This window comes from Hyperoodon ampullatus, assembly GCF_949752795.1.
Source record: "Hyperoodon ampullatus genome assembly, chromosome: 5".
NCBI classification, from domain to species: Eukaryota; Metazoa; Chordata; class Mammalia; order Artiodactyla; family Ziphiidae; genus Hyperoodon; species Hyperoodon ampullatus.
Window position 1 is genome coordinate 47,617,206 of NC_136918.1, and position 27,056 is coordinate 47,644,261.

The 27,056-nt window shown below is 35.1% G+C and overlaps 1 protein-coding gene across 1 annotated transcript in view; it reads right to left on the minus strand.

The window, feature by feature from the left end:
* Positions 1 to 27,056, minus strand: part of ATP11B (ATPase phospholipid transporting 11B (putative)) — a gene marked incomplete at its 5' end in the record, with an annotated part of 103,729 nt that overhangs the window by 61,272 nt on the left and 15,401 nt on the right. The window contains 7 exons of the mRNA XM_079705224.1: positions 98 to 295; positions 1,380 to 1,530; positions 16,563 to 16,666; positions 17,295 to 17,423; positions 17,611 to 17,718; positions 22,639 to 22,719; positions 24,368 to 24,457. Coding sequence (XP_079561350.1) covers positions 98 to 295; positions 1,380 to 1,530; positions 16,563 to 16,666; positions 17,295 to 17,423; positions 17,611 to 17,718; positions 22,639 to 22,719; positions 24,368 to 24,457 — 861 coding nt within the window. The remainder of the gene's footprint in view (positions 1 to 97; positions 296 to 1,379; positions 1,531 to 16,562; positions 16,667 to 17,294; positions 17,424 to 17,610; positions 17,719 to 22,638; positions 22,720 to 24,367; positions 24,458 to 27,056) is intronic.

Consider the following 27,056-nt stretch of genomic DNA (forward strand, 5'->3'; position numbering starts at 1 on the left):
TTTTGGTATAAGCCTTGTAATATTTAGTTTTATTAGTCTTTGTACACTTATTATTTTGATAAAAATAACAAATTAGAAAAAAAAGGATCATTTTTACCTGTCCAAGTTCTTCATTCAGATCAGAAGTATTGACTTGAGCTTTCTGATCTGATTCTTCATGATAGAGATCAAGATCCCAGCCAATAAAAAATGATCCAAGAAATTTCTGCATTTCGACTGTCACATATAATGAAATTGGAATGATGAAATTGTAGAGTACCAAAAAAGCAAGGAAGTCTGAAATAAATTTCAGAATCTAGGGGAAAAAATGATTGCTTGATAAGAGAAAAATATGAAGGAAATTATCAGATAGTTTCATATCTAAACAGACCATCAACTATATTCTGAAGCAGAAAAGTCTCATGAAATGAAATTCATTTACCGAATTGTCTTTTTAACACATTTCCTTTGGTTATTTTATTGCTCATTAGAATCTTGAACAAATTAAAAGAAGAAAGGTTAAAACCAAATTACTTAATTTGTTACTTTTTAGAAGCTACCAGAAAAGCCTGGTGACTGAAATTACTTATGGCAAAATTGTAATTAGAACCTCTGTAGCATACTTACCATTCTACTTCTACACATCAAAATCACAGATAACTAAAAATTGACTGTAATTTTAAAAATGTAAAATAATTGCTAGGCTAGAACTGCTAGAAATTAAAACTCTCAATTACAGATTACACAGGAATAGCCTACTTCAATGGCACAGCAGTTCCACATTTTAAAATGTGTTCTGTAAAAGATAAAATACCTAATTGTAAATGATACTGAAAATATGTTCCTGTGATTATCTGCTTTTTGGTCTCTTGAGATTCAAACTTATCTTCCAATATTTGCACTTTAAAGTGAAATTTGGAGGACAATTTACCAAAATTGCAGGTTAACTTCTCCTGGCAGTCCATATTTAATCAGTTTAAAACTTTTTATGACATAATTCGTATTTACTTCATACCACCAATATACTGACAGTAAGACTCCTTGAATTATTCTGATAGAACTGAAAATTCTATTTACATAAAGTAGAATAAAAATTTCAATTTGTAGTACTAAAGTGGAATGCCAATACAGATGACTTAAATGTCTGTGATCTCTTTTAATTATTCAAGTCATGTCATAGGGAATATAAATGCTTATTCTGTAAAATGTAAAAAGCATACCAGTACAAACATGCTGGCTACTCTTCACGTCCAATATCCTTTTGTCACCCTTCAATAGTGATAGTTTTAGGGATGACAGTGGTCACTCCTATCAGAAGTCACTACCAAAGCATTAAAAGAAATAAAATTTCCAAAGAATAAAATTTTCTTTGTAACAGAGTCAAGAACACCATGAAGTACCTTACTACTATTTCTTTGATGTTCTGTTTTTTGGTTATACCAAGGCTCATCCCATTTTTCTTCAGCTTGCCATGTATATTTCAAGATAGTACTGATGATGGCTTCAGAAATAAGGATTATTAGATAAATTATCAAAAATGTATTCATTGACCTGAAATGAAGAAAGAGAATATAAAATGTACCAATTATATGTTACTATACTCATTTGTTTGGAAATTAACATTGGTATTAAATAAGATACTAAATATCAATATATAAGAAAGATATTACAGTAGCTATTTAAAGGACACAGTCTTTGTTTTTAAGAAATGACCATTCAATTCAATCCATTTACTAGCAATGAAAGAACAGATACATAAGATTACAAGCATATTTACTATAGTTAACTACTGTTCAAAATGCTTATAGTGGGCTTCTCTGGTGGTGCAGTGGTTAAGAATCTGCCTGCCAACGCAGTGACATGGGTTTGAGCCCTGGTCCGGGAAGATCCCACATGCTGCGGAGCAACTAAGCCCGTGTGTGCCACAACTACTGAAGCCTGTGTGCCTAGAGCCCATGCTCCACAACAAGAGAGGCCACTGTAATGAGAAGCCTTCGCACAGCAATGAAGAGTAGCCCCTGCTCGCCGTAACTAGAGAAAGCCTGCACACAGCAATGAAGACCCAATGCAGCCAAAAATAAATAAATAAATTAAAAAAAAAAAAAAAAAAAGAAGAAGAAGAAGAGCACATTTCTTCATTAGCCTGTCCCAGGAAGAAGAGAGACATGAGAGGCAACGCTGAGTCATCCCAGCTCCTCCTGGCAGAGCTCAGCTGACCCTCAGCCAATCCACTCATCTGTGAAAATGAATGGAAGTGAATGAGTTGTAGGACAGTTTATGATGCAGCAATTTGGTGGCAGTAGCTCACTGGTACACCCTCTATGTTGGTACTTCCCCTCAGCCAATAAGCCTGCCTAAGTCTCCCATTAGGCAGGGAGACTCCCAAAAGTCTTTTCTTTGGGGGGGAAAAAAAAAGAAATCTCGCCATCTGTGACAATATGGATGAATCTAGAGGTTATTATGCTAAGTCAGACAGAAAAAGACAAATACCATATGATCTCACTTATATGTGGAATCTAGAAAAACAAAACAGGGACTTCCCTGGTGGTCCAGTGGTTAAGACTCTGCTTTCCAATGCAGGGGGTGCGGGTTCAATCCCTGACCAGGGATCTAAGAACACACAGACAGTCCCTGGTCAGGAAGCTAAGATCCCACATGCCTTAAAAAAACCAAAAAACCCCCAAAAAACATAAAACAGAAGCAACATTGTAACAAATTCAATAAAGACTTTCAAAAATGGTCCACATCAAAAAAATAAATAAATAAAAATTAAAAAAATTAAAAAACAAAACAAAATGAAAACACACTCATAGATACAAATAGGTGGTTGCTTGCTGGTATTGGGGGGATGGGTAAAATAGGTGAAAGGGATTAAGAGGTACAAACCTTGGGTTATAAAATAAGTAAGCCATGAGAATGTAATATACAGCATAAGGAATATGGTCAATAATATTGCAATAACTTTGTATGGGGCCAGACAATTACTAGACTTACTGTGGTCATCATTTCATAATGTATGCAAATGTCAAATCACTATGTACTACACCTGAAACATAATATTTTATGTTAACTATATTTCAGTAAATTAAAATTAAATAAATAAAATGAGAAACCATCCCTATCTTCAAGGATACCATCTTTTGTTGACTTGAAATATATATTTTTATATACATATTTTATACATATAGAATAATATACATATCAATAGTCATATTGGGACTTCCATGGTGGCTCAGTGGTTAAGACTCTGCGCTCCCAATGCAGGGGGCCTGGGTTTGATCCCTGGTCAGGGAACTAGATCCCACATGCATGCCACAACTAAGAGTTCACATGCTGCAACTAAGGAGCCCTTGAGCGACAACTAAGGAGCCTGCCTGCCGCAACTAAGACCCAGTGCAAGCAAATAAATGAATTTTTAAAAAGTCATATTTATGTGTAAATAAATGAAAATAGTTTTTTTACTTTTCTACTGCAGATCGTTTCTGTGATTTGCTCTTGTAATTTAATGCCATTTTAGTTTCCATTCCAGTATACACAGCAACACCTGCAAAACAAAACAGTCTTAAGATAATCCTCTACCATGTTTCACAAAAGAAATGTACTCATAGCACGAAAGAAAATCTAAGAAACTGTATAATCTGAGAGTTGTCAGAATTTGTCTTTCCCTTAAGTCTTTCTGGAATTTTTTTTTAAAAGGCTTTCCAAGTGCAATTTTGGGAAATTCCAGTCATTCAACCTGCTGAATGAGGAAGGCATGTGGGTTCTGTTCCTGAATTATAACTGGGATATCTGAATGAAAGAGGTATTATTTGAGTTGGAATTGACGGAGGAAAGAATTCGGAAAGATAAAGAAGGCAGGGAAGGCCATTATAGACAGAGCAAACAGTGTTAACAAAGACAAAAATAGAAAAGTGCTTTCTGTTAGGCTGTAACAATGGACTGGCGTCAGTTTGAAAGACCTTGAATACCAGAATCTGGAGTCTAGACATAATCTCATAAGCACTGGAAAGATAATATGGAATCTGTCAGAGTAAATGAAATAAACACAAGGAAAGTGCTATTTTAAAAATATGTGCCTATGTGAATGACTGAGATGAGAATGACAGTAATAAGGGGACTAAAACTGGGGTAAGATCAGTCTTATTAAAAAATTTTGGAGTTAGAGCTTGGTTTGAAGGCTAGCTCTGCCACTTATAAGTTCTGTAACCTTGAGCAAGTTATCTAATCTTTCTGAGTCTCAATTTCCCCATCTTTAAATGGGAAAAATACCTAATAAAACTGGTATGGGAGTTGTGTGACAGATTAGCAAAATGCCTAGAAACAGAAAGATGATCAATAACTGCAATTTTCACTATTGGAATTATCCTTCCAAAGCAGGGATTACAACTCAAATGACAACGGGCACCAAAATTATAGAAATGTGAGAAATGAGACAAAATGGTACAACACAGAGAGGTGGTGCTGAGGAAAACAATAGCAGACCCATTTAAAGGCATTCAAATACACATTTCCTAAATTTTAAGAGTGTGAAAGGTGTTACTGCTAGAGAGGTGTTAAAATACAGCATTACACGAGAGGGCCTAAAAGCCCTGGAGGTTTTCTCTGGCTTCTGCCATTAAAACTTTACTATGGTCCCCTTTTAAAAATTGTGGTTAAAGACACATAACATACAGTTTGCCTTTTCAATACAATTCAGTGGCACTTAGTTACATTCACAATGTTGTGCAACCATCCTATCTAAGTTGAGACTACTTCATCACCCGCCCCCCGCCAAAAAAAACCTGTACCCTTTAAACAATCATTCCCAATTCCCCTCCACTCCCCAGCTGCTGGGAACCACTAATCTACTTTCTGTCTCTATGAATTTGCCTATTTTGGGTATTTTAAGTATAAATGAAATCATACAATATGTGGCCTTTTGTGTTTGACTTCGTTCACTCAGCATAATGTTTTCAAAGTTTATGTATGTTGTAGCATGTATCAGTACTTCATTTCTTACGGATGAATAATATTCCATTACTTGGATACCCTACACTGTTTATCCATTCATTAGTTGATAGACATTTGCGCAGTTTCTACCCTTTGGCTATTGTGAACAGTGCTGCTATGAACATTCTCATACAAGCCTTTGTTTGAGCACCTGTCTTCAATTCTTTACGATATATAGCTAGAAGCAGAATTGCTGAGTGATACGGTAATTCTATGTTTAACTTATTGAGGTATTGCCAAACTATTTTCCACAGCAGCTGCAACATTCTACACTCCCACCAGCAATGTATGAGGGTTCCAGTTTCTCCACATTTTTGCCATACTAGTTATTTTCCTTTTTAAAAAATATATGGAATTCTTTATCAGAGAGCCTAATACTGACAGATAAGATACAGTACAGTTAACAGGAAAGAAGAGACTGAGGAAGAAGAGCTCAAAAGCTGTAAATATTCAGTGAATAACATAAGCTGGCCAGAATATGACGGGCCATTCCTGAAAGGCGAGGAGCCAGTTGACAGCTACAGGTTATCATTGACTTCACAATTTACCTATAGTTGACTCAGAGCATAGTGAATTAGTTTAGCTCGACAATGCAAGAGCACTATTTATTCATCCTTTTGATCCAGTCAGTGTATGTTCCAACAGTATCTGTTACATAGTCACAGATCAATAAGAATTCATTGAATGAATAAATGGATGACCAAAAGAGTCAGCAGTTTTAACAATCCAATCTAAGAATAATCATAATGGAATTATACAAGTGGTTTACTGCACCAAGGTGTCAGAGTATATAGTTCTCAACACCATTAACAGAAGTGCCAGAATTATCTTAGCATGAAGTATTCACGAAGAAAATATAAGAGCAAGGCTCTAACCCATTACTCAAAAATAGGAATTAACAAAAAATACAACACAAAATTATATTAATACAATCTTTGAAAGAAAATTATCACAGACAATAAATTATCTAACCAAAAGACCACAAATGCTGTGCTTTTAAAAATACTTCATATAAAGCATCAAAATGAATCTATAATTTAAAATTTTCAATATATACAAACCAAAAATTTCTTTTGTGTTTTTTAATCTGGCTCCACGAAGCAAGAGACTCTCTGGCCCCAGAGGTCTAGGGAAAAAATAACCAAAACCATTGAATATATTAAAATTTCAATTAAATTTTAAAATGGCATCTTTAGCAGACAGAAGGTACTTCAGCTATACTTATAACAATGCTTTCATATAAAACCAAAATCTCTGCTACTGTAAAGCTGTCGAGGTCAATCATGATGCTAGTTACCGTAACAACAAATATCTGCCTTAGCATTTCAGTCATTTTAAGATCAATGGCTCAGAAATAAGACTATGCCTGTAGATAAAATCACAAAGCCACTTGTTTCAGAAGTTTAAACATAAAACTCAACAAAACCAAAAATTAAGCAATGATTTTAAAATGTTTTACAGAAGATAAAATTTTAAAATTTTGAGCAAAATTAATTAACAGTTTTCAAAGGGAAAATACAGAATTAAAATGCAGTGTAAACAGGTTGGGTGAAGAAAAAAATGCAAAATAAACATAAATTGTAGTATGATTTGTATATAACTGCATGAGTTCTGCACAATTAAAATTATACTAGGTTATAAAAGATAACATAGTAAGTGAGTTAGTACTTTTTCTAGGCAAGATCAACACTACAACTTGACTACTTGCATTGCATACTTCTTGGAGCACAGGTCTTCCTGCTGTTTGAATTTCTCTCCATAAAGGAGATATAAAATGAGAAGAAGTAACTAGAAAGGAAAATTGTAGTTTCTTAGTGATAGCAAATGATAAGACTCTGGTATGGATAAGTAAAAAAGCCTTAATTTTGTTGATATTCCTTATCATAAGGCTTTTCTGAAATATACATACACAGTTATCCAAATCAAACAGAATCTGAACCAATTCTGAAGAGGTCTGCAAACCTAAACACTGTAAAAAAAAAAAAAAAAATCCAATGAACACAGCGGGGGCGGGGGGCAGGTGTTTGGTCTATGGTTAACAAGTATGGTTTTATTATAGGTTTTATTATATAGTCGTATCTGGAGCACACTGAATGGATATTCCAAAATCAATTATTCAGGAGCCATATTATAGCTCTTTTCTACTTGGTTTTGGTCCCAGCAATGAATAGAAAAACTTTGAGCTCATGTTGGCATATAAAATTGGGATATAATGATAGAAAGCTTCAAATTAAAAGATAATTCATCAGTTCACTCTGGTTGCTTTAGCAAAGAACATGGCTCTTTTTTTTTAAAACCATTCTACCTGCTAAGGTAACATAATTGATCTTTTCCTTTACCAGCCACAATATCTTAATAAAATTCATACTACGTATCCACACATGCATCCCAATATGTCACTGTAGAAATCAAAATAAAACCCAGTCACTGTTATTCAGCAGGGGTCCTACACTTAAAAAGACCTTGTTACACAGTTTATTGAACGTGCTCCTGTGTTGACTTTTATTAAAAGTGTGAATCCATGCTGATGCATATTTTTGGTAGCTTGTCTTGAGGATTTCATTTTTAAAAATTCTCAACTCTTTACGTCAGTGACTTATTTCATGCAGTCAGTATAAATTGAACGTCTCCAGAAAAGAGGTGGAGTGCTAAGTTAATTCGAAGTTCAAGGGCTGATTCCAAGGTTTATTCTAAATTCAGCTTTGTGGTCATGAGTAACAATGTAATCTCACCCTATCAGAAAATCTTTGAAATGACCCAAAGCCTTTCATGTAGGTACCAGAAATTAACCTGAATATTGAGGGAAAACAAATCAAAACAACCAACCAACCAAATAACCAATCAGAAGAGTATATAAGAAGTTATTGGTCAATAAATACTCTAGTTTGTAAGGAATGATTTTGAAGTGAAGAAGACCATAACATTTTTATTTGTTCAACATTACATAAGACATTTTTTGTATTAGAGACTTATGTGGTGGTACGTTTAGATGTGTAAGGATCTGGATAGGGACCATTATGATTCCTTTATGTTACTACCTAATATATCAGACAAAGAAATAACGAGTACACAAATAATCTTACTAAATGATTTTGATGTCATTTCCTGGCATTTGCTTCATCCTCATCTCATCTGCTGCTGCTAGAAATTACTAGAAGATGAAATGCTAAATGTTTTTAAATTAACCCTTTCCCATGATATGCTGCTTACTTATCTAATCTCCCTTTAACTTGATTTTGGTCCCTCCCCCAAACAATTCTCACTTAAAAGCGATTGGATAATACAAATTCTTACCTTACAATTTCTTCCATTTGTTGAGTTATTATCATTCGTCCCATGAATCTATCAAAGAATTTACTATGTTACAAAAAAACTAATGATACATTACTTATGACATCAATGGGTGGAAAATTTTAAGACAGTTCTGGCACTATTCTTAGATATGAAACAAAACCAACCTTTTGCATATATGAATGGTCCAATATTCATGTTAGAAATTACAAAGGTAAATCAGTCATTAAGCTTTAAAAAATTAATATTCTTAGAGTCCCAGGGAGTGATCAGTGGTGCTGTTTGCCTTATCATCCTCTTCTGCTTCACCCCTTTCCCTTTCCTGAACTGTTTTGTGGAGGAGCAGTGTAAAGCCTTCCCTCACCATGAAGTGTGCTCCTTGCCATCTGCTGCATAATCTTCCTGGGCTTCGCAGATGATGTATTGAATGTGCACTGGCGCTATAAGCTGCTGCTGCTATCCACAGCTGCCTCACACTACTTCTCCTCATGGTCTATTTCACCAACTTCGGCAACACAACCTTTTTGGTACCCAAGCCTTCTGCCCAATTCTTGGCCTGCATCTAGACTTGGGGATCCTGTACTATGTCTACATGGGGCTGCTGGCAGTGTTCTGTACATGACCCTCGTCAACTTGCTATTTAAAGTCTTTGGGCCCATGCATTAGAGAAACCTCACTCTGTTCCTGCTGCTGCTACATGTCATGAGCAGTGTTGTCACCTTCTCCAATGGGTACCAGCTTGTCCAACTCTTCTGTGATGTCTGAGTCCCTTAATCCATTGCCCTTTGCTTCACAGCCTCCAGGGTTCCTGATTTAGGCTGACCTCTTCTGGATCAAGTCTGCCTCTGGGCTCAGGCCTCTCCCACCCTTCATTCTCCTTCAGATTTTGTCCTCAACATTTCCTTTCCCCTGTGATTGTTGACATCCTGGGCCTTTCTTGCCCTCTAATGACTACTGATTGGACTTTGCCTATGGCTTTCTTCAACTTGCCACTCTCCCCTCTCTGTCCCATCTCTGCGGCCTCCTAAGGTGGGATACTACAGCTTTTATGCAGTTACCCACGACTCTGACACTCAAGGAATATGTTGGGCCTGGGGATAGAGGACACAGGCTCCTGGCTGGGGATAAGGACACAGGCTCAAAGATGACTTGACATTTGACTATAAATTAAGTATTCTGATGATTAAGAGCAGACTGGGGCACCAAGTGTTCCAAATGGTGACAAGAAAGTATTGTCTTTAAAAAATAATAATAATATTCTTGCCATTTCTACTCCAGCTATGAGCAAACTAATGAATGAAAAAATGTTTTCAAAATGGCAATGGAAATGTAATATATTATTATGATTATCAGTTTGGTCATGATGAGACTTTATAATTGCTACACAGAGATGCATATATTATTTAGCCAACAATGAATGCTCACACATTTTTATCACAGTTTACTAAATAAAGACTCCAGTAACCAGAATCATTCATTCACTCATTCACGTACTTATTCATGCACTCATTTATCCAACAAATATTCACTGAGCAACTACTATGTGTGAATTACGTGCGGAGGGTAGAGTAGTAAGCAAAAAAACTATTAGTGACCTCCAGAGCTTAACTTTTGGTTTCCTGAAATTTAGAGTGAGTGGCCTGTTGTTATAATGAATTTTCATAGCCTGGCCTTTTAGTTCCAACTTCCACTACCAAAACAGCTCCATAGCACAAAGTCAACTCAAGTGAAAAATTACTTTCTATAATAGTGAGAGGTAAATTCTGAGTTGAAGCAAATTCTGGGCAGAGCCTTATGTTAATCATTTAACTATGCAAAGAAATATTAAGCATGACTTTCCAAATGTCCCCTATTATCCCTCCTGTTTCCAGGTCACAGATGCTTTACCCCTTGTAGACTTTGGATTCATTATTTCTTGCTAATCTCTTACTTCTTCTTCCTTCAGTCTCCTGTATCAGGGAGAAGCACTGCTTTTTTAAATTTTTTTTTTAATTTTTATTTTTTTGCCGTGCTGCGTGGCATGTGGGATCTTAGTTCCCCAACCAGGGATCAAACCCATGCCCCCTGCAGTGAAAGCATGGAGTCTTAACCACTGGACAGTCAGGGAAGTCCTGCTTTTTAATTATCTCTACTTAACGGAATTTTATGTAGCTCTGGTTTGAGCCTCAAACTTTGGATTTAGATTCAAAGAGCCAATTCAGCTGGTGACTCCTAGGCACTGTTCAGAGATAATGTGTGGTCAGTCTTTTGATTTTCCTGAGCCAAGTGCCAACAAGAGACCTGTTCTCCTTCATTTTATCTGTCCCGTTATCCTTGATTCTAAAGCACTTCTTGTATTTGTTCATGCCAGTATCATGCTGGATTAACTCATTCTGCACTTTCTGTAGCCCTTTCTCCAAACCCACACTATGATTTGTTTCAAAATGGAAAAGAGCTTTATTATTCTTTACTGATTATAAAGACTAAATACACTCAAATATACATACTTTATAAAATGATTCAGACGATGTAAAAAGACGACAAAAAGGAAATAACAATCATCAGTAATCCCACTACTCAAATAAAACATTATTAATATTTTGAGGTATGTTTTCCAGGCTTTTTTCCATGCCCATATAAATATGTATGTATCTTAAAAACAAAAATGGGATATTATAAATACTATTGGTAACATTTTCTCCCCACTTAACATGTCCTGTCAAAAATACAGATCCACATCTTTACTTTTAATGGCCACACATAACATTGTATTTTTGGGTCACTGCATAATTTATTTAAGTAATTCACTACTGACAGAAGCTTAGGTTTTTCCCCAACTTATGGATAGTCTAAATAATACAGCCCTGAACAAGCCAGTGTACGTATCTTTTCACATTTGCATTAAGATATATTTCTAAAAGCAGAATTTCATTATTTTGTTAGGAAAAATTCCTAGAAGTAGAATTGATGAGTTGGAGTCTACAAAAAATAAAGAGAATAGAAAGAACAAAAAAAAAAAGAACAGAAAGAGCAAAGGAGCCAAGGAAAGAGACTATGGAGAATACTGTGAATTAGGCACCTGCTAGAGGCTGTACCTAAACAGAAGACTCTCCTAGTTTTTATTTCTTCCAGTGTTGGGCAGAGATAATTTCTTAACCATACTCTAGCCTGTCCTCAATAAGCTGTTAAAGTTTTTTAAAAGGAAATAATGTGGACTTCTCTGGTGGCACAGTGGTTAAGAATCTACCTGCCAATGCAGGGGACAAGGGTTTGAGCCCTGGTCCAGGAAGATTCCACATGCCGCAGAGCAACTAAGCCCGTGCACCACAACTACTGAGCCTGTGCTCTAGAGCCCGTGAGCCACAACTACTGAGCCTGCGCTCTAGAGCCCGCCAGCCACAACTACTGAAGTCCGTGCACCTAGAGCCCGTGCTCCCCAACAAGAGAAGCCACCGCAATGAGAAGCCCGTGCACCACAACGAAGAATAGCCCTCGCTCGCCTCAACTAGAGAAAAGCCCATGCGCAGCAACAAAGACCCAATACAGCCAAAAATAAGTAAGTAAGTAAATAAATAAATTTATTTAAAGAAAAAAAAAAAGGGAAATAATGTAACCACTGTTAACTAATAGGTAATTGGGAAGGAACTGACAATGTTCAAAGGAGAAAAATTAATAAACACAGAAAAATGTTCAGCCTTTCTTTTTTTTCTTTCCTTCCTTTTTTTTCTTGGCCGTGCTGCATGGCTTGCAGGATCTTAGTTCCCCAACCAGCGACTGAACTCAAGCCCCGGGAGTGAAAGCACCGAGTCCTAACCAATAATAAATTAAAACTAGTTTTAAAACTATAAAACTATTAGCTACAAAATCAGCAAAAATTTAAAAACTATAATACTTAATACTAGGGACTTCCCTGGTGGCACAGTGGTTAAGAATCTGCCTGCCAATGCAGGGGACACGGGTTTGAGCCCTGGTCCGGGAAGATCTCACATGCTGCAGAGCAACTAAGCCCGTGCGCCACAACTACTGAGCCCGTGTGCCACAACTACTGAAGCCTGTGCACCTAGGGCCTGTGCTTCGCAACGAGAAGCCATCGTAATGAGAAGCCCACGCACCGCAACAAAGAGTAGCCCGCGCTCACCGCAACTAGAGAAAGCCCGCACACAGCAACGAAGCCCCAACGCAGCCAAAAATAAATAAATAAATAAATAAATAAACAAAAAAAACCCAAAAAACAAAACTTAATACTTGTAACATTTTGAAACAATAATAAGCCTCATAAACTTATACTTAGCTCATAGCAATAAAAATTAATCCAACGTTTTTGGAAAGTAACATGTCAGTAGGTTTAATAAAGGCCAAATTCGATTAGGGTTTTAATCTAATAATTCCACTTTTGCAGCTCTGTCTGTTCTTAGGGAATAATCTAGTATTAGATTATTAACTCTAGGAGTCAGGAGCTATCACTGTTTCTTTACTGCTGCATTCCCAGTATCTAGCACTATGCCTCAGCTATTGGAGGCACTCAATATATGATGAATAAATGGGCAATAAAAATGTTCTCAAATCCTTTGATTAAGTAATACTGTGGAACTCTATCATTCATTTACTCATTCAACAGATATTTATTGAGTGTCTATTCTGTTCTAGGTATTTCAATTCAATAGTTAAGTGAATTGTAACACACACAAATCTTAGTTGCATATATCACAGAATTCAATAAAAGGAAAAACTTAAGTGCATAAAATTAAGTCCATAAAGATATTTATTCTTTTCAACTGTCAACAAACATGTAGTAAGGCCTCCTATATGCCAGATCTGTTCTAGGTGCTTGGGATACATCAGTGAACAAAACACACAAAGATGTCTGTCCTTGAGTTTATAATTTAGTTGGAAAAGGAGATAATAAGCAACAAACATAATAAATAAGTACATTACATAGTATACTAGAAGGTATTATGTGCTATTAAAAAAAAGCAGGAGAGGGTAAGAAGGATTAAGTCACAGTATTAAATAGTCAAAGTAGGCCTCACTGAAGAGGTGATTTTAAGCAAAGACGAGAAGGTGGTAAAGGAGTTAGATAAAGAACAGCTAGTGAAAAGGTAGAAGTGGATACGGCATGTTCAAGGGAAAATAAGGATGCCAGTGTAGCTGGAGGGTGAGGCAAGAGGGAGAAGGGTCAAAAATTAGATTAGAGATCAGTTGGGGATGGAGACAATCAGTAAGATCATTATAAAGATACGAGTGAGACAGAAAAGCCATTGTAAGGTTTGGGCAGAGGAATGCCATGATCTGACCTACATTTAAAAAGGATGACTCTGGCTGCTTTTGTGAGAACAGACTGACTGCAAGGGAAAGAAGAGTAAAAGCAGAAAAACCAGTAAGGAAGCCTTTGATAGCAGTAATCCAAGCAGGAGATAATGCTGGTTTGGATCAATTTAGCAGCAGAGAAGGGGGTGAAAGACGGTCAGGTTTTGGATGTATTTCGAAGGTAAACCAATAGGATATTCTGATGGATTGGGATGAGATGTGGGAGAGGAGGTGAGAAGAGGTGAGCAGAGAGGGGATGAAGGAGTCATGGCTGACTCCAAGGTTTTTGGCCTGAATAACTGAAAAGATGGACTGTCATCAGCTGAAATGGGAAAGGTTGTTAGCATAAAAACTTCTGGAGGAAAGATCAGGAATTCAGTTTTCAACATGATTAATTTGAGATTTTTACTAAATATCCAAGTGGAATTGTGGAACAGGAAGTTGGATATAAGAATCTGAAGACTAGGAAAGAAATCTGGGAGATATAAATTTGGAGTCATCAGCATAGCTGGGATGAGATCAGAGAGTGAGTTCAGATAGTGAAAGGTATATTATAGGTAGAGGAGTGAAGAGGACTGAGGATAGTCCTGGGGCACTCTAACATCAAGAAGTCAGAGAGAAGAGGAGAAATCAGCCAAAGAGATTGAGAAGGAGGGACTACTGAAGTAAGAGGAAAATCAAGAGAGGGAAATGTCCTGGAAGCCAAGTGAACAAGTTGTATCAAAGAGGAGGAAATGATGAACTATTTAACTACTGGATTATGAGTTGGTGAACTTATATGTAACAAGCTGTCATGCAGTATTTCTAATAGCAAAACAATGGAAGAGTTAAGTATGGAAAGACTGGGGAACCATTAGGTTCTAGTACGTTTACTTAGACTATTATGCAGCCATTAAAAGAGATCATTAAGAATACTGTGCAGTACGATGGAAAATACTTTAAAAAACCACAAAGGCAATCCATATTCTTTCAAGAAATAGAAAATATGGAGAACAAAAAAGGTGACTAAAAATCAGCTGAAATCGTACCACCAAGAAATAAGTACTAACATTCTGACATGTAATTCCTCTAGGTTTTTCTTTCTCTCTATACCTATTTATTTTTTCTATCTAACTACTTAACTACCTATCAAATACACATACATACATATTTCTTTTTATATAATTGGGATCATATGAGACTACAGCTCTATAACATTTTATTCAACATTGTATTTCAGTATGTTCCTATGTCATTAAATTCTTTGAAAGCATCATTTTTATTACCTACCTAATTCATCTTACATCTATACCATAAAGCCATTTAAGCATTCCTCCTACTTGGACATTAAAAATGCTTTCAATATTTCCCTTATAAATAGCATATAGTATAGTATAGTAAACTGAAAAAATACAGTTAGAGATATATAAAATATCTTTACAGCTGTGAGTTCCTCAAGGATGGAAACTGTGCTTATTAATCTTATTTATCACTTATCATAATGAGCACAAAGGTGCTCAACAATAATTTGTTGAATGAATGAATAAAAACAGCAATAAAAATTTTAAAGTAGTGGTATAATTAATTATGAGTTATTTTTCTATTACAAAAGTCTTCTGTAGTAATTACATTACATTTGTATTTAAAATATATATATACTTTCAGTAAGGAAGAGGAAAAGAGAAAATAAAGAGGAATACCTTATATTTAACAGTGAATTATTTCTTATTTAAAAAAAATTTTTTTAGGGGCTTCCCTGGTGGCGCAGTGGTTGAGAGTCCGCCTGCTGATGCAGGGGACACGGGTTCGTGCCCCGGTCCGGGAAGATCCCACATGCCGCGGAGCGGCTAGGCCCGTGAGCCATGGCCGCTGAGCCTGCGCGTCTGGAGCCTGTGCTCCGCAATGGGAGAGGCCACAACAGTGAGAGGCCCGTGTAACGCAAAAAAAAAAAAAAAAAAAAAAATTTTTAAACTTTCTCCCCATTTTCCAAATAACGTAAAACCACCCACCAAAGCATTAGTTACATTTGATCTCATATTAATCTTATGCTTTCTTAATGCTGCATCGTTTTCTAGTTTTTAATACTAATCTTTTAATAATTCACCCTTGTCTGAGACTTGGAAATAACAGCAATAGAGAACTCTTAAAGTACTAAATTCTTCACAGTTAAATCTATCTTATAATTTAAATGCTCTTAAAGCATAGAACTCCAAATTTTTACAGTTAATTGGAAAACTCCACATTGCATCCATATTTGACTTTGATGAAAATGCAAGATTTTTATAATATCACATAGAGAAAACTCCATTATAAATATATGGATCCAGAATAAAGATATGTAAGACATCTGAAAAATCCAATGACTAGTGATAAGATTTTAAAACATTTCAACCAACAAATGGAGATGGAGAATATGACAAGAAGCTGAGGGTAATTTTTACAATGTGGTTATAATTTATATTCTATCACCAGTTACTGAGTAAAAATGAGTAGTTTCTCATGGAAGTCTTTAATAATAAAAAGTTGTTTCCATTCCATAGACCACAATAATTAGCACAGCACTCACTGAAAGATGACTCACACTGTATTAATATTTAGTAAATTGTAATGTTAAAAGGAGTTAGCTCCTATTGAACACAAAGACATGGCCCTTGCCTTCATGGAGCACATATATACACATGCACGCACACACGCACACCATTAGATTATTTTCTTCTAAGGCAATAATCTTATTTCTGTTGTAACTACTATTATAAAGTTTATTGCTATTGTTATAAAGCCAATTCATACCAAAGTAGAAGGTAATAGGAGAGAACATGTGAATAAAAGCATGGCTTTTGAATTAATACTTTGGCTTAGAATTCTGGCAAATTCTGCTTTTAGCTTTTTTCCCCTTTAACTGATCTCCCACCTTGCTCCCCCCAATAATGTCAATTAGCTAACTATCTCAGTGCACGTTTATCATTGTAAAAACGAAATTGTAAAAACGAAATCTGTAAACAGAACTTAAAATGAGCATGGTGATTATCACACCATACCTGTACAAGTCTGCTTCTGGTTGCTGACATTCTATCACAGCTATAAGAGTGTCCAAATTGGCAACTGTTTGTAATACTGCTGTTTCTGGAACTGCCACATGGGTCTGAAAAAAAGAAAAATTAAATCGCACAGTTTCGAGATCTACATGGGACTTTAAATAACATTTATTTCCAACCACTTTTACATATGAAATCACAGCATTCTGTAGCTGAGATCACTTAGCTAGATGGCAGAAGAGAAAGAAGAATGTAAAATAACAAGTAGTAAAGGGAGCTACTGTGATTACCTGTCTACAGAGGACATTTGCATACCAGGAAATTAAGTCTGTGTTAACAGTCATTACTGCTCTAAGTTTATTATAAAAAATTTAATAGGGGGAAAAAAGTGAATCAAATAAAATCCTTGATTGTATTAATACTTTGAAAATTGAGAAAAATGTAAATGTGTCCCGTATCTAAAAAAGCACCAATGTATTAGAAGATTATTTTTTTCCTAAAAACACTTTTTGCTTTTCTTAAACTTGACTAAATTATGTGAGGCTATCCTTGAAGTAAATGTATAATAACATTATTTCTTTAAAAAAAAACTTAAGTTTTAAAAAGTTTCAGTAATTTAAAACATTTCTCCTTTATCAGGTCAAACTTTATTACCTTAACCAAAGGAAAATATTACTATAATCCAAAGACATTTTGTTCACCAAGAGCGACACTCAAACATAAGCATGTACAAACCTTCAGGTTAGTTTCTCCATCCAAGCTAGCAGTTGTAACGTGACAAGAACCATCAAGTCGATCTGAGGACAGAAGCACCAAATCTGCAGGGAAAATTTCATCTTTGGCTACTCGAACAATATCACCCACCTATGAAGAATTTTGGGGAAAAGTGGATATACAGATTTTAAAAGGCAAGGACTTAATTTTATTGAGTTCTAAACAAGTGGTCTATCATAATATTTTAATGTAGGAAAGCAGACTTTTAACTAAAACATAATCAGAGAATTTGTGATTTCAAAATATAATTGATTTCTATTATTTACTAAGTGCATACCCGAATGTTTTTTGATCTAGTTTTTACAAGGCCACCACTTCGAACAACATAAACAGGAGCTCCATTTACTTCATTATCTGAGTTATGTCTTAACCAATCTTCATATCCCTGTAAACATCAAAAGAATAAAAAATGCCCCTCTTAGTATTAGAAGATACTTTTTATCAAACGAGAAAAAGAAACATAAAAATTTCCCCAAAACATTTCATTCATTAGAATTATGTTAGGCTACTTTGACTCAGGTATTTGACATTCATCACTACTAAAAACACTGTTTTCTCTTGGTTTTCATCACATACATGTTCCTGGTTTTCATACTATCTCTCTAATTACTCCTCAGTTTCCTTATGGGAGGCTCCTTCTATGTTACTTCAATGGGGCTTTTTTTCACCGTTCACTTTCTCACTACCAGATTTCTTCTATCCCTGTGTCTTCAAAAAGTTCTGAAATTTAGGGACTTCCCCAGTGGTGCAGTGGTTAAGAATCTGCCTGCCAATGCAGGGGACATGGGTTCGATCCCTGGTCTGGGGAGATCCCACATGCCGTGGAGCAACTAAGCCCGTGTGCCACAACTACTGAGCCTGTGCTCTAGAGCCCATGAGCCACAACTACTGAGCCCATGAGCCACAACTACTGAAGCCTGTGCACCTAGAGCCTGTGCTCTGCAACAAGAGAAGTCACCTCAATGAGAAGCCCACACACTGTAACGAAGAGTAGCCCCCGCTCGCCGCAACTAGAGAAAGCCTGTGCACAGCAACAAAGACCCAACGCAGCCAAAAATAAATAAAAATAAATAAATTTATATAAAAAAGGGAAACATAAGCATTTCACAAAGAATCCTTTGATTAAATGTTAAAGAGTGGCAATTAAAAAATTTATTTATTTATTTATTTTTTATTTGCTTGCACTGAGTCTTAGTTGCGGCAGGAGGGCTCCTTAGTTGTGGCTTGTGGGCTCCTTAGTTGCAGCATGCATGTGGGATCTAGTTCCCTGATCAGGGATCAAACCCAGGGCCCCTGCATTGGGAGCGTGGAGCCTTATCCACTGGAAAAGACTTATGCTATTTTAGAGAAAATTCAAGAACTCAGAGGTATAGCACAAGTATAGATAATGGAATGATATCTAAGAGGTAACATTAAGTGATAAAAGTAAGGTACAGAATGTGTTGTAGCCTATGCTATCATTTGTGAAAAATATATGCTTACTAATGTGAACACTTGGTATAGATACCTGGACTAATGTACAAATAATGGCTCCCTCAGGGGAGGAGAACTAGGAGACTAAGGGATAGGAGCATAAGAGACTTTTACTATATGTTATTTTATTTATTTATTTAAATATTTATTTGGTCTACAACAGCCAGGACATGGAAGCAACCTAAGTGTCCATCAACAGATGAATGGATAAAGAAGATGTGGCACATATATACAATGGAATATTACTCAACCATAAAAAATGAGTTATTGGTAGTGAGGTGGATGGACCTAGAGTCTGCTATACAGAGTGAAGTAAGTCAGAAAGAGAAAAACAAATACTGTATGCTACATACATATGGAATCTAAAAAAAGAAAAAAAAAAGGTTCTGAAGAACCTAGGGGCAGGACAGGAATAAAGACACAGATGTAGAGAATGGACTTGAGGACATGGGGAGGGGGAAGGGTAAGCTGGGACGAAGTGAGAGAGTGGCATGGACATATGTACACTACCAGAAGTAAAAAGCAGCTCGGTGCTTTGTGACCACCTAGAGTAGAGGGGTGGGATAGGGAGGGTGGGAGGGAGGGAAAAGCAAGAGGGAGGAGATATGGGGATATATGTATATGTATAGTTGATTCACTTCGTTATAAAGCAGAAACTAACACACCACTGTAAAGCAATTATACTCCAATACAGATGTCAAAAAAAAAATTATTTGGCTGTGCTGGGTCTTAGTTGCGGCATGCGGGATCTTTGTTGCAGCATGCAGGATCTTTAGTTGTGGCATGTGGGATCTAGTCCCCTGACCAGGGACTGAACCCAGGCCCCCTGCATTGGGTGCACACAGTCTTAACTGCTGGACCACCAGGGAAGTCCCTATATGTTATTTTATACTGTTTCCATTTTTTAAAAATATGTGCATCTATTACCTAAAAATATTATAACATTATAAAATATAAAACAAATACTAAAGATTGCTCTAAAGGTCTATGTTTTTCAGGGAGAATCCTTTTGGGAAAGCATTTTTAAGACACAAATTATGTTGGCTCAATTTAAGATGTGGTATGTCAATTTTAGAGAAATTTAATTGAGAGTCAAAATACCTTTCCTGAAACTGTCAAAAAGCATACTTTTGTAGTCAGATGACATCAATAAAGCAATAATTTTAAAATTATCTTTTTGTGAAGTTATCATTCCATTTACTTCCATTGACAAATTTAAACTAAAACAAATATGTATTAGAAATCTTTGGCTTACAAGTACAAATGAAAAAGTATCATTACATACAACCTATGATACAAAATAGACTGCTTTTTCACAAGAACAGTCAAAGCAGATTTATTTAGGGTTTTATTTTTTATATTGATTTTTTTAAACTTTGTTTTGTTTTGCTTTGTTTTTAGCAGTTACACAGCGATTTTATAGTGCAGGGATTTCAAGTGTTAACATAATTCCTGATTTTTCAATTGAAAACTCTAGAGACCATTTCTTGATGTTTCCTACCCTGGAAAATGTTGTTGCTTCCCTTGATTCTTCACTCTTTTGTTCTGCTTTTTACATTCCTAATTACCTTTCATATCTTGCTTACTATTATTCTTTTGTGTAGATACATTTGTCTCCCCAAATCCAAATATATATCGGCAACAACTCTGAACAGCTGGGGAGGCATACAGTTAAAATCTTTTTAAACACAAGTTCACAAACTATAATTCATCCTACATGTCACTGCCAGATTAAGCTTTCCAAAACACTGTTTTAATTCACTATCCTGTTCAAACTCCTCCTGATAACTCTCAAAGAGTCTTCCAGCCTCTTTAATTTAGCACCAACATCCATTTCCAGTATGTTATCTTTTAGTACGTTCCTACACAGGGTCAAACATTAGTCAGATATGTCATTCCCTAAAATAGGTCTTGCCTTTTCTTCCATTTAAGCCTGTGCTCAAGTTGTTTGTTTCTCTCACCTTCTTTACCAACTATCATTTTATCCATATTCCAAAGTCTCATCTCTAATAATATTTCTTCCATGAAGCCTTCCTTGATTATCCAGATGAAGTGTTCCACCCTTTCTCTGAATACCTACAGCTCACTGGCTCTTTCTATGATCTTATTAAACTATAATTATTTTTGAATTTGGCCTTACCTTCTCTACTTCATACGTTTTAAGCTCATACAGGACAAAGATTGTGATATTTACCAGAGCACTGTATCTTGCATTACACAACTAAAGAGAAGACAATTTGCAAATATAGTTGGAAGAAGTTAAAAAAAAAAAACTAACAACTTCATTCATATTAAAGTATAAACCAGGGCAAGAAGTATTACAACATTTAACATTGCCTTAAAAATATTGAAGAGATTCATTCATTCATTTATTCACCTATCAAACAAATATTTATTGAAGGCCAAATATGTGCACAACCTTGTTCTGGTCACTGGTAATAAACTAGTAATATAAAACAAAGTCTCTGCCCTCACAGAACGAAACATTCAAATGAACACGACAGACAAACTAATAAACAAGCATTTATTCAACAGAACCATAGGTAGGCAAAAATGATATGAAGCAAAAAGACCAGAGCAGGAAAGGAGAGAGTGACACAGAAGTCAGGAAAAGCCTAAGATCTCCAAGTGGAAACAGCTGTATTTCCAAGCACAAAGAGTTGTATATGTGTGACTGGAGTTCAGAGCATAGTTTCAGGATACATGTAAATTTGAGACCCATCAACATATAAATGGTACCTTAAGCCACTAGATTGGAAGAAATCACCAAAAAGGAAACTATATATAGAAAAGAGGTCCAAGGGACAAATGTGTGTTACTTTGATGAAATAAATGACATCTACAAAGCCCAGTAAATATGTAATTGCATTAAGTGATGTGGATGCTTACTGACTTACACGAATTCTCATCTCCAACAGAACACTGAATATAGGGAAATCAAACTTAGAATAGTAGCATGATATTCTGACACACTAGATAAATAATGTAACTGTTAATCTACAGACTCCCCTTACCCTTATCATGTAAGTAATAAATATACTACATCTCAGAATTATAAAATGTTTTCCAATTTTGTTTCCATGTCAATTTACATCTTATCCCTAAATCTTATACAATGAATATTTATCATACTGACACAAGAAAATTCAAATTAACTCCCTTTCAGGAGGAAGGGTTCAGTTCTGTATAATTGAGCCTCTGGCCCAATATCTTCTCAAAGATATTTTGAGAAATGGTAGTATATAAACATGACATTTCTAGGAATTTTTAAACTTCTTACTTGTCATGTTTATCCAATAATACTGTTTTTCTATACCTACATTTTAATATCAATTCAAGATCTGGTTGAAGCTATTTCCCCTAGAGTACTACTTTACATAAAAATCGACCTCACCAGAGGAAGTTGTAAAAAGTAGGAAAGCACTATATAATTTTTATTCAGAAATGTTCGTGCCAGAAGTACATGTTCCACTCCTTATAAACATATCCCCTTTGAACTGTATTTCCTTTAAATAGGACCAAACTCTACAAAGGTGATTATAATAATTAATCTGTTACACATATGAATTGGTTTGTACATATAAAATGCTTGTTTTTGGATGCTTCCTAGGTGTATCAAAGGAACGACATATTTTAACAATTGTAATCATCCCATCAGTCACCAGGTACCTGATAAAGATGGCTTAACTCAGTTTAATTTTACCATAGGCAGAATCAAATAAATTTCTTCTTATGAAAATTATTTTGACAACAATAAATCTTACTTTGGACTGGAAATATTAAGCAACTTCTGAATGACTTGGGAGAAAAAAAAATACAAACTATTTCATACCTGCTTTATGGCAGTTACTGTTATCACAAAGAATAACGGAAGTCCACTGGTAATTGGACTGGTAGGTGTATCAATCATAAGCTGGATTAAAAAACAGAGAAGGCAGAGTATATTTTATATTGTACACATCACACTATTAACATCTAGAATCTCATAATTACTGACAAATCTGATAACATTATATAAAACATGTATCATGGTCCAGATGAAAAAATAACATGAGAGAGAGGCTATGCAGTGAGTGTAGTTTAGTTCACAGTTTCACAAGTTCACTTTGATGGCTTTTATATGGGGTTAGTAGAATATCTAAATCTATTGCATACCCACAAATACTGCTAGGGTGGACTCAGTCTCTGCTTTCTTAACACAGAGTACTTAAGGTCTTCCTCGGTATTTGCCTTGGAGGGGAGCTATAGCTGCTCAGAATCTCATTTCACATTTCTTTGCCCATCCTGAGAAATGCTGTAAAGTCTGTCAGTTTTTACCCTGGGATCCAGAATAAACTCACCACTTAGGGAAAGAGAACAAGAAATGGGACTAGGGAAAGGGTTTCTTTCTACAAGTGATTTTGTTACACCTAGTGGAGCCAGAAGGGTACAACTTGGAAAATGCTGCTGCAATTATCTAAATCATACAACTGAGGTTTCAATAAACTGCTGGAAAGTAAATATTTGCAGTAATTATATTTGGTTATTTAGAACATGGGTCTAATGATGTATTAACATTCCTTTACTCTGGGTAGGCCAATTAAATTTGTTCTACTCCACACACAAGCTGAATTCCTGATCTTAGCTAGTAATTTCACAAATGCATGTTACATGGACATAGTAAGTTTAAATTTCTCATTTTTCCAACTAAACCAAGCTGAAGTTCTATTGATGAAAAAAAATCAGAAGTTCCTTTTCTGTTCATGAAGCAAAGCAATTAAATAAAAAAGTTTCCTCAAACTTTACAGTGACTACTTCACAAGTTTTTTTCTTTTGAAAGCCCAGGTTCTATGGAGAGAAAAGTTCAGAGTTTATACAAAAATTCAATGCCACACTGGAGGAGACTGCCAAGGTATTATCAGAAAAGAATAACCTCTTTAAAAGAAAATGACACTTATTTTAAATCTTGATTTATACTCAAGTTTCATAAGCTGTTCTCTTGATATTTTGACATTAGGAAAAAAAGCACAATGTGAAAATCAAGAAACTGTCAAACAGCTTATAATGAACATAGATTTAGGTTAAGAAAATAGTCTCCTGGAGAAAAATCAATATTCACGGAGATTCTTAAAAATTATAATTAAAAAAAATTTTAGATAAAAGTAAAATTTCAAGTAAAAAAAAGAAAAGCCAAAGAAAGATTTACTTTGTACAAAGATGGTTCCATAGGCAGAAATGTGCCAAAAACATGTGCTGTATATTAAAAGCCAAAATATTTATGTCCGAGGCAGAACATCTGAAAGGATGATGTTATTTTCTTGGCTTTGATTATGATTATCAGCACCATAGCAATCAGTGATAAAACAAAATACAATTAATCTTAAAATTCACTGGCTATTTTTCAGACATCTTGATGCGGTTTAAATCATTGTATTCAGTGAATACAATGGGGAAGCTCTGCAAAAAAAAAAAAAATGGTCCTACAGTCAAATGATTTAGAATGCAATATAACTTTTCCCTGAAGATATATTTTTAGAACCCATGTCTATAAACTTAACAATTTATGAAGTGATAAAGCTTACCTGAACCAAAAATATAATAAGAAAATAAAAGTTTGCCACTCTTCTGAATTGTTCAAATAAATTTTTTGGAACAAAATTCCACACAGTATACTAAAAAAAAAAAAAGGAAAAAAAAAGAAAAAAAATCAATAAGTTAATATTTTAAAATAATATATACTATATACATATAATAACAAGAAAAGTAGTATCAGATTTACTAAGCCCTTAGACAAATTCATGTAACTCTCAATGCTACAAAAACTATCTGGTTTTTAGAGTTTCAGGGCTTTTTTTTCTATTTTTTTTCTGTCTTTTACTATTTATTGGCAATTTTAGTATAATTTTAAAAAATGAGATAAACTGGAACCCATTAATTTTGCTATTAAATTCTTGGTTTTTTAGAAGTTGGAGATGGCAGATCTAGAATAATACTTTAATAACTGATTTTGGATTTTGGTTACACAAGACTGAACCTAATGCTGAAGATGAATTAAGAGTTGATATTCAATTTATTTTAAATTTTATTAAATTTATATTATATTATATTTATTTATTTATTTTATATTTTATTTATTCAGAAACAGAGGAAATGGTATAATTTTTCAGTTATTCCATTAAGCATGGGATATGGAAAAATAACCTAGAATGTGAAAAAGATTAAAAATTACTTTAGGTAAGTGATCACTGGTATAACCATCAAGAAAATCTCATAAAGGATATGAAAATCTGTCACAGTGTCAATTTTTAAAGACAGTAGAGTATAATGGCTACGAACATAGATGGTAAAGGGTTAAACTGCTGTGGCCTAAATCCTAATCCAAGGTCATTTAGTGACCTTGGACCTAATCTCTTTGTACCTCACTTTGTGCCTCTATAAAATGAGGACAATAATAACAATCATACTGTATAGGGTTGTTACAAAAATTAAATGAGCTAATATATTTATGAAGCACTTACAACAGACCCTGGCTCATATTAACTGCTGTGTGTCTGCTGTTGTATTATTCATCAGTTTATAAGCCTATAATGCTATATTATGGGGGCAGGGTAATATCATACAAATTTTAGTTGTGCCACTCACTATTCACAACACAACTTTATGCATGAAACAGGGAAACACTTCACAGCACTGTTACTTTACCCTATGTCCATTCTCTCAGTAGAATGTAAGATCCCTAGAGACATTGTTTTATTTACTGCTCTATCGCAGTTACACTAGAGCACACAGTTAGAGATAAAAACTTTAGCAGAATAAATATATAAATATGGTTGGAAAAAGAATTTTTTCCAGATAACTCTCCTGATGTCAGGCAATAACCATTGGTCAATTCAACTATTGACCAATAACCACTGGTCAATTCAACCACTGACCAATTCAAGATTTTCTCTGGTGCAATGGAAGATGGTTCTAATTTCTGAATTTTGGTATGTCAGAAATTTGCTTCTTAATCAGTTTTTTCCTCTTCTTTTTTTTCTTGGCTGCGCTGTGCGGCTTGCAGGATCTTAGGTCCCTGACTAGGATTGAACCCGCGCCCTCGGCAGTAAGAGAGGAATCCTAACCACTGGACCACCAGGGAATTCTCTTAATTAGTTTTTTGAGACCTCAAACATCCTTTCACATATGAACAATTTTATAAATATGGTTAGGTTCCCAGAAGAGCCCACAAAAGCCTATTTGACCCAAGGGTATATAAAGAATAGTACAATGCCTAACACCTTCCTTTCTTAGGTGAAATTATATGTTCAGTTCTAATCTGGGATACCTGAAACATATTTACCTGTGCTCGTGGTAGCACCAGTGGCTCTAGAATCTGGGATTGGTAACTATGTTCAAGGCTCTAGAGAGAAGAGAGGTAGAGACTTCCTGGAACCAGAAGAAGTCAGTGCTCAATGTGTGCATATGAGGTGGTAATTCTGGGTCAAACCATCGGCAGTTGATCTTCACTGGGGTAAAAAGGCAGTTGTCCTTACAGGGATCATAGTATTTCCATGCAACTTCCTCAGCACCAGATCAAATGTATAAAACTTTATAGGAATTAACTTGATGATGTTCTATGTTTACATCAATCTATATAATAGTGACAATATATTTTATCTTTCAGAATCTTGAAAAGAGCAACTATATAAGTTGGTAATAAAGTAAATTAATTGGTTTCAGGATGCTCTCTTTGACTAGCTCAATAATACAATGGAAAAAGTGAGAAATAAAAATTTCTTAAGAAAGCTAGCTTACAAATGTTAGGAATTATTATTTTCGGGTTTTCTGAAATACAAACATTGATTGAATGAGTCTAAATTCTGCATTTGTCCTGTCACACACAGAGGAGGCACTCTAGTAGAATAATATTAAGACACATGAAAAAACTTCTAAGAAAAATAATTCATTATGCTTTAAAATTCTTTTAATTATTATGTAATAACAGTCAAGAAAAATGAACTAGAAGTATACCTTCTCTATAGCTACGTATACAACTTTATCATTGACTTTTTTCCTCCTAAGGTCTGACATTAGTAAGAAAACAAAAACATGGTTATAAAATTAAACCTTCTGCAAGGAAAAAAATTTTTTTAACATCTTTACTGGAGTATAATTGCTTTACAATGGTGTGTTAGTTTCTGCTGTATAACAAAGTGAATCAGCTATACATATACATGTATCCCCATATCCCCTCCCTCTTGTGTTTCCCTCCTAGCCTCCCTATCCCACCCC